Genomic DNA, 17,107 nt, shown 5'->3' on the forward strand with positions numbered 1-17,107 from the left:
AAGAAAGTTTCACTACGCCATAGATTGCATGTTGCAACCCTTCACACTGGGGTTGCAAAGAAAAGTGTAATAGTAGCCTTTGAAACAAATGTCTATCGCAACCCCTCTTTTTTGATGTTGCGGTATAGTCACAATGTGTTACCATACCCATGGCATACAATAAATATGAATTTATATTTATTTTTTATTTAACTAAATAATTATTTACGTAGAAATGAATTAATAATTGAAATATATATTTTATTCATTTTTTAAAGTTACTATTATGATTTTAAAGTCAACAATAATATTTTTATAAAAGTAATAAACTTAATGATAATTTGAAAGTAAATAATATTTCATAAAAGTATAAATATATATATTCCAAAGATATCAAATACATAAATTATTTTATGCAACAAATGAAGATGTGGTGTAATTAAAATTTTAAAGGTTCTAAAAATTAATAAATCATTATTGGATTACAACATATTTATGAATTAATTTATCTTTCATAATTAAATATTAAAAATCATATAATTAAAAGAAAATAAATTAATAATTTTAATTCTAACAAAAACAGTTGAGCCGCCCGAAAATAGTTGGGCCAGGTTGAAAATTGGGGACTGGGAGCGTGAAAATTAGGAAGCGGCAGTTTTGCCGCCTCTGCTGAAATTATAACAAAAGATCTCACAAAACCAAAACTCATATTCTCGCAAAACTAAATATCACAAAACCAAACTCTCTTTTTGAATATTTAGGGTTTTCAAGTTGATGATTTAGGGGTTTTGATTGGGACGGGTTTCGATTATGGCAGATTTGGGTTTCAATTAAGGGTTCCAATTTAGGGCTTCTCTAATTGGAGTTGAAGATTACGGCTGATTTGGGTTTTGTTATACCCAAATTTGATTTTTTTTTTTTAAAAAAAAAGAAATTCATTTTGTTTTTTGGTTTTAGTTAACTTTGTACAGTTATTGATGAGATTTTTTGTGAAAAAATGACAAAAATAGCTGATTTTTGAAAAAATTTAACAAAAATAGTCATTCTGAAAAAAGTAGCCAATTTTGGTCGATTGAATACTCGTTGGGTATCCCAATTTGTATAAGATACTCCACTGGTAGTTGGGTATTTCATATATGGAATACTCCACTGCCAGTTGAGTATCTTGTATAAAGTACTCCACTAACACTTGGGTATCCATCGGCCAAAATTGGCCAACTTTTCAGAAATTGGTTATTTTTATCAATTTTGTGTAAAAATAGGCTAAATTTGTCCTTCACCTTGTTGTTTTGATAGTTGCGAAACCATGGTTTTATGGGTTTTTTGGCTATGGGTCTTTGGCGTGGAACCCGGGATTTGAGTATGATGAGAAAGTGATTGGTTATATTAAGAACTACAAGCGTATTTTTGATCTTGGTAAGTATTTGTGTAAGTGTAGCAGTGATTTTTTCAATTTTGGTTTCTGTATTAATGTTTGTTTAGTATATTTCAGCTTGCATTGATCACAAAGGCACGCCTGAGCACCCTGCAAGAACTTGCACATTGGAGTATGCTGAAGGAGCCATTCGCATAAGTGTATATTGCCATTACCTTTTACGCTTTTATAACTGTATATCATTTTGTGATGGAAGTCGTAACCCATCTTTCATACTTTATTGTGTGTGATCGTACCACATTGCTATTACTGTGCTTGATCCATGAATCCATATTAATTGCATTTTGCTTAAGACTTGAGTTTCTTTCTGTGGGGTGCAGCTTATTGTGTTCGAGGTGGTCCGGACTTGAGTATTAAGACTTGAGTTCCAGTAGTAAATCAATTTCTTTTTACAAGTACTTGAACACTGTGATCGTGGAATATCCTTTAATTTTGAATTCTCTCAGGTGCTATATGTATGGGATTTAATGGTCTCTCTCTCTCTCTCTCTCTCTCTCTCTCAGAGTGATTATAATTGGGTTCTGTTTTAGTATATGCTCTCTGATTCAGGACCATGTTGATTTTAATTGATGATGGAAATATCAACAAAAGAGGTCATTATTGGACTTGCTCTTAGCTTGCTTTCATTTTACTACTTTTTTCTTTATTTGGTAGTACCATTCGAAGAATCAGTAATAATTAGCTTATGTCATACAAGTATCAAAATTTCCATTATTCTATATCTAGTTATAAATAAAGTAGTTGATTGCTAAGTTTACTCCTTATTATTCTTGATCATAGGCTTGTTCTCATATGAATTCTTGGCAATGGAGGACTAGATTATTAATTCTTGGCAATGGAGGATTTACATGAACAATCATATATGAGCTTTACTTCTTCACTTGCATCCAACGGTTCCACATGCTACAATTTACCTAGCCACTCTGTCCCCGAGGGAGGTTCGAGTCCTGAAATTATTAGTTTAGCCAAGATCAGTGCTAACTTGGAGCAAGTTACGGTCAGCACTCTCGGCATCGATTATAGTGATGTTGATATTGCAGTTGATGATGTATATATTAGTGTACATCGCTGTATATTGGCTACTAGGAGTAACTTTTTCAATGAGAAATTTAAGGAAGCGATGAATTCTTTGGAGAAGAAGGAAAGTAGACCAGAATATTACATGAGCAAGTTGTTGCCATATGGTAGTGTTGGATATGAGGCATTCCTTGTATTTCTAAGCTATTTGTATATCGGAAAGTTGAAACCTTGTCCACCAGAGGTATCGACTTGTGTCGATGGTGGTTGTGACCATCATACATGCAGACCTACAATCAACTTTTCGGTGGAATTGATGTATGATTCTGCCATCTTTCAGGTTCTAGAGCTGGTTTCACTATATCAGGTTTATTGCTTTCTTCACCTGATGAAGTAAAGATTTGTATTTTATGTTTTCTTCAATTCTTGTATACCATAGCACGCTTTTTTTAAAAATATATTTTACTAATAATTGCAGTTGATGTGTATAATTAGTGTTTTTGGACATTTTCATTTGAAAAGATATATGAGATAACATTTTTTTGTTAGAAAAGGTAATGATTTGGTTAGTTATAATTGATAATAATGTTGCTATTTATCTAATTATTTTATTGAACAGGATGATCGACCTAGAACCAAACTGACAAACTTTGAATGTTTTGGCTTTAATAGTATAGTATAGATAGTTAAGAAAATTTATAAAAATTGTCAACAATGGGGGCAGCCGTGAATTCTCATTAGCCAGCTTATTGTGCAGCTTAAGACTTGAGTTCAAGTAGTAAATCAATTTCTTTTTACAAGTACTTGAACACTGTGATCGTAATTTCACAGTGTTCAGACTTGATTAAATAGTCTAATTATATCTTTACGTGTTCAGTATTTAGAGCGAAGAGAATGCGAGTATGACGAGAAGACAATTATGGAGTTCTTCGAGGCAAGCTCGTACATGATTCATTACTTGTGTCTTTGAGTTTTTTCTCTTAGATTTCCTATTTAAATGTTGTGTGTTCTTTCTCCAGGAAGAAGATTCCATACAGCCTGCTGTCACTGGAATGATAGTGTAAGTTAGATTCTGAATTCTTTTTCTAAAATCTTCCATCTTTATTTTTCTCCCACCTTTGAACTTTATGATATAAAGTAAAGAAGAACTTTAACATATTTCACATTATTGCATGGAAGCTCAATTACAAAGTATATCGTTTACAGATTTACATCTACTCATAACACTAAGATATATTACAACTTTGGATGACGATAGTCTTGTGGTAAGCTTTTAAGCGTAATTACATTAGCAGTTCTAACATGTTTTACATAGCAGTTGGGTGACTTGGGTCGTCGTTGATCTCTGTTTTTATCATTTAAGGAACTTTCGCCCACAAATATTCTATAGTAATTTATTTTTAATATCAGTTGTCCCTTTTTGGTTTATTTCTTGTGATCAGGTATGTTAAAGGTCACTGACTTCTTTAACGAGTGGTCTTATGAGGCCCCCACTGCATGCTTTGTGAGACTGTATAGGTAAAATTAAGCTATTTGTTTGATGAAATCTAATATGTGATTCTGCTAACATCTTGCTTGTGGGCACAAAAATATTCAAAATTTCTCCTTGATATGATATTAAAGGAAGTTGCTCAACAGTGGTTTCAGTGATGCTGTCAATGGATTTATTGATGATGGTTGGTCGATCATGGGTAATGATGGCTTAGAGGACGTTACAGTTGCCATCAACTTGTCTGCAGGAAAATTTCTGAGTTTCCAGTTCAACACATTGTCAATGCTCCCAACTTTTGGTGGAGTGCTATGTGTAAAAGCATCAATGTTTATTCTGTATTCTATTTATCAAAAAATTCCCAACTTCTTATTCGGATGGATTTTTTTACAATTATCTTTATATTATTTCATCATTTTTAATTTTAGATTAAGGTGTTTCGCTTTTGGTTTATGGTTGGTAGACAATTGGTGGTATATGGATGGTATTATGGTGATGGTGAAGGTAGTGGTAGTATGGGCTAACTGATGTTATGGTTGGTGGATTGATGTTATGGTTTGTGGATTGTGTTGGTTTTAAGATAATGGTCTTATTTATGGGCATGCAAATTTACAAACAGTTCTCAGCATTTTTTTATAAAAGCGTTGCAATAGGCCTTTATAGTGTTGCTAATAGTCAGTGTAAAATGTTGCAAAAACTACTAAAAAATGTTGCAAAAAACACTAAAAAGTGTTGCAAAAAGGTTGCATCAATACCCCCACATGTGGGCCCCACCAGATGCGGGGCCCACAAATATTGTACTGATAGCCCCAACCCTGTTGTAACACTTTTCAAGTCCTATTGCAACCCCATTGGTGTTGCAATAACATGTTTCTGTAACGGATAACCAAGGGTTGCAATAGGGTGTCCCCCGGGTTGCAAAAAACTCTATTGTAACGCCTAAAATTGCAACCCCGAAAAAGAGTCGCAATAGCCTTTTTTTGGCCTTTAGCAACGCTTTTTTGGCCTTTAGTAACGGTTTCTTTGGGTTGCAGAATGCAATCTATGGCGTAGTATTTCCAAGAATTGAAAAGGAGGTTAGTGACAACTCCAGTACTAGCATTGCCAGATGAGACATGAAACTTTGTGATTTATAGCGACGCTTCTTTGAAAGGTTTAGGTTGTGTATTGATGCAATTCAATAAAGATATCGCCTATGCCTCCAGACAACTAAAGCCTCACGAGTAGAAGTATCCAGTCCATGATCTTGAGTTGGCAACTATAGTATTTGCCCTGAAATTGTGGAGACATTACTTGTATGGAGAGAAGTGCGATATTTACATGGATCATAAGAGCTTGAAGTACATATTCACGTAAAAGGATTTGAACATGAGACAGAGAAGGTGGTTGGAATTGATCAAGGACTACGATTGTTCAATTAATAATCACCCAGGAAAAGCCAATGTGGTGGTTGATGCCTTAAGCAGAAAAGAGAAGTTGAATATGGTTCAGATTACAGATGAGCTAGCATGAGACTTAGAAAAGATAGAGATTGAAGTTTGAGGAGCAATTGTGTGAGATTACCTTCCAACCCGCATTGATGGAAAAGATCAGAAGATGTCAAGAAGGAATTATGGAACAAGTGTTGGACACTCTGAAAGGTGAAGAATTATGTACCCAAAAGGATAACCAAGGTTTGTTTAGAATTTTTTCTAGATTTTGGATTCCTAATATGACGGAATTGAAGAATGAAGTGTTATACGAAGTGCATAATTCTCGGTTTTCTATCCACCCTGGTAGCACTAAGGTGTACCAAGATTTGAAGAAAAATTTCTGGTGGCCAGGAATGAAGAAGGATATTGCCAATTGGGTTAGTAAATGTCACGTGTGCCAGACGGTAAAAGCAGAACATCAACGACCAAGTGGATTGTTACAACCTTCGGAGATTCCTCAGTGGAAGTGGGAAGAGATTGTAATAGATTTTATAGTAGGATTGCCAAAGACGAGAGCAAATCACGACGCCATTTGGGTAATCATTGATAGTTTGACCAAGTAAGCGTATTTTCTTCCGATCAATGAAAGGTATTCTTTGGAAAAGTTAGTTAAGTTATATTTGGATGAGATAGTGACCAAGCATGGAGTTCCTGTGTCTATAGTATCGGATCGAGACCCGAGGTTCAATTTCAGGTTTTGGACCAAGTTCCAAGAATGTCTAGGAACCAAACTGAATATGAGTACCGCTTATCATCCTCCGATGGACGGCCAAAGTGAAAGAACAATTCAGACCATAGAGGATATGTTAAGAGTTTGTGCCTTGGATTTTAAGGGAAATTGGAACGAACACCTACCTTTGATTGAATTTCCGTACAACAACAGCTACCATGCCATCATTGGAATGCCGCCTTACGAAGCTTTGTATGGACGTAAGTGTAGATCACCATTATATTGAGATGAAGTAGGAGGGAAGAAAGTGTTAGTCCCCGAGTTGGTTCAGCAAACCAGAGATGCAGTGGCATTAATTCGGAAGAGGTTAGAAGCGGCCCAGGATAGGCAGAGAAAGAATGCAGATTTGCATAGAAAGGATATGAACTTCGAGATATAAGCACTGGTATTACTAAAGGTATCACCTTGGAAAGGATTAGTACGATTTGGTCAGAAAGGTAAACTTAGCCCCAGATTTATAGGACCATTTGAGGTTTTGAAGAAAGTAGGGAAGGTTGCCTACGAGATAGCGCTGCCGCCGCAGTTGCAGCATATCCATAATGTGTTCCATATATCCATGTTGAAGCCGCCGCTGCTATTCCGGCTTGGCCGATTCCTGTTCTTGCTGATATATATATATATATATATATATATGCATGATTGTATGTATATGTTTGTGTGTGTGTGTACTTGTATGTGTGTGTGTGAGTAAGTGAACAACGTGTGTGTGTGGTGCGTGCGATGGCTGTGTAGTGTTGTGCGGCTGTGTTTTTGGTTTTGAGCTTGGTTATGTTGGGCTTTATGTTGCTGGGCTTTGCAGTTAGGCCTTGTTATTAGGCCTCTACTGTTGGGCCGAATTTTGCAGTTGGGCTTGATTGTTATAACTTTTAATTTCTATTTCCTATTTTCTGCAGGAATTATTTTGATTAAAGATTTCGTGAAATAAATTATTTGTGCAGGAAAAACAATTGTAATAATCGGCGAAATTTATTTGGAAACCTGAAGAATTTTCGGGCACCAAAAAAATTTTCCGCCGTCCGCGATGACTTTTTACGAGTGGACGGTGGACGGTGATGAATTAATTCTTAGTCCTAATTTTATAAATAAATAAAATGATTTGTATAAAATATTTTCAAAACTAAATAAATATTGGTATTACCAGTGGTATCGAAGTGCGAGTCGTATGGACTTGTGGATCGTTGGTTGTTGTGAATATTGACGTCGATTGTAATCGACGGGTAGGCTTATAAACAGAAATGTTGCTACCAAAATTTTCTAAAAATTTATTTTAAATACGAGAAGCGTACTATATAATATGAAGTGTATTGCCCCTATTTGTATACGGACTATGTGATTATGTGATCACGTCTATAATTATTATACGAGTCGGGTTATCAGATTGGGTTATTGGGATTCGACGATATCAAGCATGTCGGTATAACTAATTAGGGTATTCTGTTATTGTAGATCCCAGTCGAGTATTGCCAGGACCGAAGTCAGCGTAAAAGCTACTTAGGGTTTCCGAAAACGTTGCAAGGCAAGTACCCTGACCATTCTTATATGGTTCAGTACGTATAAGTAGATTGTTGTTTTAATTTCGTAAAGGAACATAAACGTTTTAAGTTACGTATCCCCTGTAGTTATAAATCATTATTTTACACCTGTTTTGGGGAAAAGTAACTTCGAAAGATACCTATCTCGAATGAAAATGATTGTGAACCAGTTTTACGTGTGTTGTTAAAATGAATGGTTTTGAAATGAGATAGGTACAGGTGTTTTGATAATGGATAAAATGATTAGATATGGGATACATAGGGGCCAGAGTAGGCCTATTGAGGTGGCGTAAGAGGCTAAATCAGTTGCGCACATTATATAACCGATTAGTACAGCAGGTCAGAGACCTAGCTAGTCTCTGAGTTTCGGAACAGGTAAATGGGATAGTAGTTAGAGCTGTCTGCTGTTGATAGCCTGATCAGCTGTCTTCACATATCCATTACGTATCTGATTTGGCTTTATGATTCCTGTAAGGGTATAAGTAATTGATACAGTGGATTTAAAAATGTGGATAACATGCTAAAATTGGACTCTAGTACTTACATAGCACACTACTACATTTGTTTTGTTAAAAGCATGCTAGTCAGTGATATCCAGTTATCTTAGTTTTTCTTTATATACTATTGTTCAAAATGATTTACAGATTACGGATTTCATGTTGATTATAGTTCTGTTCCTATAACTGTTTACATTACTGTTTGTATCTTATTATTGATATATTGGTACTATTGAGTGATTATGCTCACCCTTGTAACCTGTTATATATATATCGCAAATGCCTAGAAGACCAATCAGACCTTGGCAGAACCGTATCTCAGCCCCTTCAGGACCTGGCTCCTCAGAGGTAGTTAGTATCAGACCACATGCGGTCTGATGAGTTGCTGAATAAGTTAGTGTGTGTCAGACTTTTGAATAAAGGGTTTGTAATAATGTTTAGCCTGGATCATACTTGAACCTGGATCGGATCTTGGTTTGAAGTTGAGTTAGTATATTTTAATAATAATCTTGTTGTTTATATTTCTAGTAATTGTGTTTGGTGATGTCAACTCCTGACCCCGGGGTTGAAGCCGTCACAATATGTCCAAGCTCAAAAAATTATTCATAGCTCTACATGAAGTTATCCAGAAGCAAATCACTCAACATAGTGACTCAAAGGTTAAGTTGGATAAACTTTACCAATCTAGGTTTGAACCTTCAGCTTTGTTCATTGAGGAGGTGAAGAATGATGTGCAGAATTCCGTTGGTCCTTTGGCAGCATCAAGCCCACAACAATCCTTGTCTATCTTAATACACCCACAAATCCAAAATTTGCAAGCTCAAATCTCATTCCTCAAATCTCAAATGCTTTATTGACAGCTCAAGTTTCCTAACTGATAATGTAATAACCCCAATTTTTGGAAAATTTTTGAGACCCTTATGAATAGTGTTTTTACTGAATGAGAAAACTTTTCATGCCACACTAGGTAGAGGTTCTTTTATGGATATTCTGAGATTTTATTGGCACTCTATATGGTATATAAGTGTATGTAAAGATCATCAGAATCCAATTCCGAACACTTTGATTTTTCCCGGAAATCCACTAGATACGGAAATAATTGAGTATAAGGTAACATGATAAAAAGGATTTAAATTAAAGGATTATAAGAGAGGATCATAAGAGGAATACAATATATTGAGAAAGGTTAAGAGAACCTAAGTAATAGGATCCCGGGTATGATCCCTCAAACGATAAACGAAAACGAAAGTTAAGCGAACCGTATAACAGATCAGCGGTCATTAGGCAAACAATTAGAAGCTAATCAAAGAGATTAGAAGGGATGATGACATAGCAATGTGACATAAGCATGACATAAGGGGAAGGAGATGTGGTTGATTTAAAACCACACAAAGTCAAGGCTAGAAAGGTAATTAACCAAAAACAAGACAAAAAGCAACCAACCAAGCCAAAACATTTCATTTTCATCAAAAAACACAAACCCCCCATTTTCTTCATGAAGCTCTCGGCTTCTTTTCTTAAAAAATGAAGATCCAAGCTCCACCACTTACTATTTAACAAGGTATTTATCTAAGCTTCCCCATGGATAGTTACATACTTCCTATAAGTTTAAGCTTCTAATTCCAAGCCAATCTTTTTCTATAAATCATGGAAGAAGATGGTGAATAGTACTTTCTTGAAATTAATTTTTTGTGTTCTTGATTTCTTTGAAAGAACAAGCTTGTAGGAGGTTAGATTAAGGCTTCCATGGGCATTTCAAGGATCTTTCATGGATTAAAAGCTCCAAGGAAGGTATAAACTCCAAACCCTAGCTTTGGTTTTGAGTAATTAGGAATGAATATGATTGATATAGTATATGTGAAGCATGAGGCTTGTTTGTTTAAAGTTTGGTTGAGTTTGTAGAGATTAGTTGGTTTTGTGGTGTTTTTGGAGTTGTAAATCTTGTTAATTAGTTAATGAACTTAAGTATAGCTTTTAGTTCATGTTTGAGGGTAGTATAAAGTTGATAATATTGAGTTGTTGGGGCTGTTGGAGTGTGTTTTGGATGGATGTTGGTTGTATGATTGATTTGGGGTTGATTGGTGGTTGTTTTGGAATGGTTTAAATTTGGGAAATCGCGTAAACATAGCCGTCGTAATGCCCGATTTACCGTAGACTGTTTTTGTTCTTAACATGAGAACCCTTGAACTCACTGCTAGGTTTTCACCATTGCCATGTTTATATAGTTCATGTTACGAGCTTCGTTTTGATATATGGTTCGTTTGATTCCGATGAACGGTTTAGGAGAAACGGCCGTTTTAAGTAACGACGTTTCGCGAACGAACCCTTACCCCTCGCCTTACTTTGAAACATAGGTTAAAGACCTTAAAGGACTAATTGAAGTATGAAACATTTATTTAAGGTGTAATAGGCAGTTGGTAAGACACTTGCGAAAGAATCGCCTCAAAACTCGTAATGGTTAATTTATTAAAAATGGTGGAGCCGAGGGTACTCGAGTGACTTAAAAATGGTGGAGCCGAACGCAAAACGAGCGTTAGAGTCTGAGTTGGTTAGAGTATAGATTTACAAGTGACTTTGGTTTAATTCCAACTTACTTGTTGCTTATAGGTTACCAGACTCGTCCCGAGCCATTCGTAACCCCCAGTCGCTCAGGCAAGTTTTCTACCCGTTATACTGTTGTTGTGATGTATATGTGTATATGCATGATTTTGCGATAAATGCATACTTGATATTAGCAAATTCTTGCGATATATTGTAGCATGTGATATGGTACATATGCATGCCTGTTTCGTATTCTTGCCATATATATCTGTTGGTTCAATTGATAATACCTATGCTAGAGAATAGCGGTAATTTCCATATACCCTTAGTATAGGGACCCAAAGGTGAAAACATTTTCTAAAACCGGGAGTCGAGGATCCCGAGTAGATTATATATATATATATTTATATATATATATATGGTTATAGTTTTCAAAACTATTAATCTAATAAGGTTTATTCGATAACTTTATTTTATTATTGAATATTATTTCGAATATTCATCCGAGGACTTATGACTCCTTTTATTTTATTAATTGAATATTATTTGAATATTCATTTGAGGATGTATGACTCCTTTATTTTATTTAATGAATATTATTTATAATATTCATTCGAGGTATTATGACTCCGCTTATTACTGAAATATATATTCTTTATTTTATTAAAGAATAAGGTGTCAAGAATCAAACTTATTTTCGATTATTCAAATAAAGATAGTACTTTCATATAAGTATATCTTTGGTTATTTAATATCCATTTCAAGTATAAGTTTTAAAACTTTTACTTCGATTATTTTTATAAGGATTATCTTTCTGAGAATATTATTTAAATAATAATATTCAGATATTTTCTAATATATTGGGACTGATTTATTTTAATAAATCAGCAGTACTCCAAACATTCTTAAAAATGTTTTCGAGTCTTCAAAATGATTTTTAAAGTTAGAGTGGACCCCAAAACTCATTTTTTTATATTTAAGATCTTCCTTTCAAAGGGGATTTAAATACTCGCTCAAAACCTGGGGGATCCAGCTCTGTGGTGCATTTTACATTCGCAACGTGGTTGCTGTTTTGAGAAAACAAATGAATTGATTACTTACCCAACGTTCGGAAAGTAAGCCCATCTAATTGAGTCGGCATAAGCGACAGGCCGGGGTACGGTCTATCAAAGTGTAAGTGGCTGGGTGGCAGTCCATCAACGCGTAAGAGGCCGGGTGGCGGTCCAGCACAAGGTCCTTATGTGGCCAGGGTGATGACCGGTGGGGGATTCATCCATCTACTAGTAGAAAAGGTTACTTATTGGTATCTTTGCCTGATCAGCAAGATATCAGGTTTATGCCAAAATTCTTTCCTTTCCAAATTTATTGGATATTGCAATTCTGTTCATACTTTACATGACAGAGGTTTTCAGGAAACGTATGTATATATAGGTGTATATATATATCGGGACTTAATGAAGTATATCATAACTTCATTTCCTTCAAAATATTTCAAAGATTGAATTTATTCAAGTCTTATCTTGTAGTCTCATCAGTGTGATGAACTTTTAAAACTAATTATAACTTGAACGGTGGTAGTTCAAGTAGTATTTGGAAAAGATATAAGTATATTGGAGTATCTTGTAACTTCATCTTTTAAACTTATATCTAGTAAATGATTATCTTATGCATGACAAAGATTTTCAGAAAAACGTTGAGACAAGTTTAGATATATGAGATCACTTTGCAACGATATTTTTATACAGTTATACACTGGAACTCTGTGTGTTTATGCAGGGAAGAGGACTTCCCATATTTTGAAAAGTATATATGTATATATATATACTGAATATTTTGCGACTTCATCGCATTAAGATATCAACTTGGTTCATTTCTTTTGACCAAGACTTTCTTGAGTACTATGAGAAGGCTCATATATTGTTAATCATTATACATATTATTTTGGTGGGCTTGCTGCTCACCCTTGCTTTCTTCTTTCATCACACAACATCAGATAGATAAGATGAACAGGACCAAGCTCCCAATTCGCAAGCGGATAGGAAACGTTCCGCAGCTTTCTGGAAGCGTTGAGGCCACTGTAGCTGAGGTAGAAATTACCAATAGGCTAAGTTTTCAACTAATGATGTACCAGACTTATGTATATTATGAGTTGTAATAATGGCAGAGAAATGTAAATTTATTCAGAAACCTGTTTAAGGTGGAATAAAACGACTTGTGATTATTTTTGGATGATCATCTCTGAGACTATAACTTGTGGTGTGTGTGTTTATTGTGGGGTCACAGTACATAGTAGTTGATTAATTATTAAGATTGGGTGTTATTAAGGGAAATGGAACTCGTGACAACCCGGATCCCCGACCCCGGATTTGGGGGTGTTACAGAAGTGGTATCAGAGCCAAGCGTTATAAACCTCAGAGATGATGTGACGTTAAGATAATAACTAAGATAATAAGAACTCTTGCCAAGTTCATAGTCGGGCTACCTAACGTAGTACTGATAGTTAAAACCCTTATGGGAACCCTTATAAATATCGTGATAGAAGCGTAGTTCGTTATCATATATGGTAGCGGGACTCCGAACCCTGAGGTTGAGGAGTAACAGTGCGATGATGTTTTATTACTAATTGGAGATCGGATTGTGGATCCGATAGAGCGTCCTAACGCAGGACCGGATGATGTTGATATTGAGGATGTAACGGTTGAGGATGTTGTCCTAGAAGGGACAGTTGCTGAGGAGGATCCCATGGAGGATCCTGACAAGAATGAATAAAGGACCACTGAGGAATTGATGACCATGGTTAGGGGAATTACCAGAGGTAGGATTGGCTGGTCATTACCGGAGGTTCGTTCAAGTTTGTAAAGATAGTAGTCCCTTTAACGCGGCTTACTCGTAAGACTAAGAAGTTTGAATGGACAGAGAAATGCGAGAATAGCTTTCAAGAACTGAAGCAAAGATTGGTGATGGCCCCTATGTTGGCGTTGCCGGATGGAAAAAGGAGATTTTGTGATTTGTAGTGACGCTTCGCATAAGGAATTTGGGTGCTTCTTATACAGCACAGCAAGATAATCGCGTCCGTGTCGAGACAATTAAGGGAATATAAAATTCGATATCCCCGCCCATGAGCTTAGGCTCGTGGCAATAGTTTTACCCTAAAGATTGGAGGCACTACTTGTATGGAGAGAAGTGCGAGAATTACCTAAGCCATAAGTGCTCTAGTATATTTTCACATAGAAAGAGCTCAACATGCGCCAAATGAGGTGGTTAGAGCTAATCAAGAATTATGATTGGGAGATTCTTTATCATTCGGGGAAAGCCAATATGGTGGCTGATGCCCTTAGTAAAAAGGATAGACTCAAGATGATAATGTCTTTTGGAGAGTTTATAAGAGATTTTGAGAAAATGGAAAGAGAAGTGAAGGTAACCGGAGCCGGTACCGAAAAGCTGTTTGAGATTGCAATACAGTTCAAATTATTGGAAAAGAACAGATTGTGCCAGAAAAAGTGATGAACGAAGGCAGAGAGCCAACAATTAGATAAAAGATTAAAACCGAGAAAGATGATAAGGGAATAATGAGGTATTCCTACAGAATTTGGGTTCCAAATGTTCAAGAGCTTAAAGATGAGATCTTAGATGAAAGCTAGTTTGAGGAATAAGATTTAGAGCTAACCCTGAACGTGATAGTCAGGGAGGTCGCCATCAAGATAGAAAGAACCCATAACATAATGAAGTGGAAAATGAGGATTTAAAACATGAAGGATGACCCCGATTATGGGGAGGAGGAGGAAATGTTCAGACTAAGGAAATAGAAGTCGAGTAAGGAAAGGAGAACCGAGACGGTACTCCTATATGATAATTTATGGACCTGTCTAGACAGAACTTAGACTATTATCCCCAACCACCACCTTGAGGAAACAATGCGATAGGAAATTCTTTCAGGACCTTTAAGTCTCTAAGCTCTCAGAGTTCCAAGGAACAGGTTGACCTAGTTGAGGCAAGAGCCTGGCTAAAGGAAATAGAGGAATCATTTGAGATTCTGAATGATTGACGAACCACAAAAGACTGTTTTTGTCACTTACCCTCCTAAGAGAGAGACCACCCGCTAATGAAAGGCCAAGGAAGGCACGGAGCAAGAGATTATAATAAACTGATTTAAGTTCAGTCAATTATTTTCAGGAAAGTACTTCCCAAGGTTATGGAAATAGCGTAAAAGCTTTAGAGCAAGAACAAAGGCAGACGAGTATGATGAATTATGAATCTAAGTTGTAAAAGTTATCAAGATTCGTTCTGAGGACACGAATCCAGAATGACGGGATGTATGAAATCAATGCTTATGTTGTGTTGGTTCATGAAATAATGATAAGAGAAAGGAAAATAAAAAAAAGAAACTGAAGTGGAAAGGAATATAAAGGCAATAGAGTTTGAGGAATGATAAGGGAGTTGGGTATGAGGAAACCCTAAAGACTCGTAGTAATAGAAATAGAAAAGTATGTAATCGTCAGGATGAGGGTGATTCACCATGAGTTAAATTTATGGTTGAAGGTATAAGAGATACATATATTTTATCCCCTGTAAGTTGGGAGGATTCGAGGAAACCTTGAGATAGTTCGAAGGATAAATAATGAGACGCGGATAGACTGAAGAGACAAGAAAGTAAGAAATTAGGAAAATTGGATGAAGGAAGGACCTTCAAGAATGTGAAGTGTAAGACCGGTGGCATGATACCCAGAAAGGGAGACGCCAAGTATGAAAGATATCCCAACGTTAAGATGACTATTGAGATAAATAACAAAAGTAAATATGGAATTATTAAGAAGAAGTTCACGTTGAACACGACCAATATCTTCCAGAACATCCCTGTTGTCATTACCAAATTAGGAAAGAAAAGCGGATAACCGCTGTTATCTTTTGGAGGCCATAATTGATTGACCTCATTTGGAATACAGATGTTATTGTGAAATTAGGCATATACTATCGAGGTGGGAATGATTGAATAAGACACACTTATCAGGGATATATGACTTGATTTATCCATGGAAGGATGCATGTACCTTTTTAAAGGTGGAATTAAGGATAGAACATCGGTAACTTAAAATGAATCCTAGGGGAATGCATAAAGGTTGGCATTTCACCCTTAATAGGGATAGTATGAGTTTTGACAGTATGAATCGGAAAGGATTAAGGTAATAACAACCTTTAAGAATCAGTGGAGAAATTTTTTAGAAGTATATAGACAATGGTTTTAGTATTAGTAAATGGTATTTTGATATGCCCTGTATCTAGGGAATACAGGAGGAACGATTCAAGGATAACCTTAGAGGTTTTACAAGGAGAAAGGTAATATTGAAAATTCTCAAGAATAGAAATGTTGATACAGGAAATATGACGTAATTATAATGATGCCAAGTGGGGCACATGTTAAACCACGAGAAGGTATGGATCGAACCAGTAATGGTCGAAATTGTTCAAGGCAATTAGGACCTAAGATAAAAGATGTTCTAAGTACGATCGAGAGTCAGTCACGATAGTGATTAACCTCTCAAGACTGAGGCAATAACTTATGGAAAATAGTGATTTTTTTTTACTCATCAGATTTTAAGGAAAATATCTTCACATAAGCTGTGATTGAAATGAGGTAGAAAATTTATTTGGAGGTGGTTAAAATGACATTGACTGTAAGGAAATTTTACTATCAGGAAAGGCCAAAGAGGTGGCCGACACTTTAAAGGTAAGAGGATAATTATAGGCGCGTGTGCCAAAAGAATACAGTGATGATGGTTAAAGCTATGAAGGTTGTATTATGGTTTGGAAGATTGACATTCCTTCTGATGACTGTGCAATACCCAACCGTAATAGTAGTTGGTAAAGGTTTAATTCGTGTAATCACCATGAGCGGGCTATCTATCTTAGAAGGTCCTATCTTGAGAATTTAATAGGACCATGTTTCAAAAAGGACTAAACGAACCTTTGAGTTAAGTCTTCTATTGAAGGCATATGATTAAGAATGGTATTAACCTGCTATCGTTGCTTTGATTGAAACTCTTCTGCAATTTTATCTGCTTCATGTCATGAATGTACATCAGGATCTGGAGTGTTCTTCATGAATTATGATTGGTGGTTATGTTAACTCCTTAGAAGTATTCTATACGACATGTATGGACTCCGTATGGTTAGATATTAAGATTTCATGGAAAGTGAATGATGACAATAGGTCAGTGGTGGACCATAGTAATGCAGCAATGATTCTGCGAGTAATGAGCTGATTACAACCGTGAGAGTTATATTGGAATGGATGTTGAGATTGAGTACCACTAATCGGGTCGTGGTAGTGTATAAGTTATCATTGATAGACTAATTAAGTAGAGTATCTACCTATTGAATATTTATTCCCTCTTATGAAAAGAGAGTCGTATTACTA

General features: G+C 35.8%; 1 protein-coding gene across 3 annotated transcripts; it reads left to right on the plus strand.

The window, feature by feature from the left end:
- The first annotated feature begins 579 nt into the window (after positions 1 to 579).
- LOC141720664 (BTB/POZ domain and ankyrin repeat-containing protein NPR1-like) lies at positions 580 to 4,347 on the plus strand. 3 transcript variants are annotated; one of them, XM_074523204.1, is made up of 8 exons: positions 580 to 1,395; positions 1,472 to 1,554; positions 1,861 to 2,007; positions 2,195 to 2,798; positions 3,309 to 3,365; positions 3,451 to 3,491; positions 3,874 to 3,949; positions 4,070 to 4,347. In XM_074523204.1, the coding sequence occupies exons 4-7, from the start codon at positions 2,250 to 2,252 to the stop codon at positions 3,890 to 3,892; spliced, it is 666 nt and encodes a 221-aa protein (XP_074379305.1). In that variant the 5' UTR covers positions 580 to 1,395; positions 1,472 to 1,554; positions 1,861 to 2,007; positions 2,195 to 2,249; the 3' UTR covers positions 3,893 to 3,949; positions 4,070 to 4,347. The 3 variants fall into 3 exon arrangements, with proteins under 3 accessions (XP_074379305.1, XP_074379306.1, XP_074379303.1); XM_074523205.1 differs by lacking the exon at positions 1,861 to 2,007 and having other exon boundaries at positions 4,055 to 4,347; XM_074523202.1 differs by lacking the exon at positions 1,861 to 2,007.
- The last annotated feature ends 12,760 nt before the right edge of the window (positions 4,348 to 17,107 follow it).

The sequence above is a fragment of the Apium graveolens genome, chromosome 4 (assembly GCF_009905375.1).
Source record: "Apium graveolens cultivar Ventura chromosome 4, ASM990537v1, whole genome shotgun sequence".
NCBI lineage: Eukaryota > Viridiplantae > Streptophyta > Magnoliopsida > Apiales > Apiaceae > Apium > Apium graveolens.

Bases quoted from the DNA above. Each gene is read 5' to 3' on its own strand.
- LOC141720664 (XM_074523204.1), top strand. From the start codon at position 2,250: ATGGAGGATTTACATGAACAATCATATATGAGCTTTACTTCTTCACTT. The intron at 2,799-3,308 runs GTTTATTGCTTT...TTACGTGTTCAG, and splicing joins AGCTGGTTTCACTATATCAG to TATTTAGAGCGAAGAGAATG. The intron at 3,366-3,450 runs GCAAGCTCGTAC...TTCTTTCTCCAG, and splicing joins CAATTATGGAGTTCTTCGAG to GAAGAAGATTCCATACAGCC.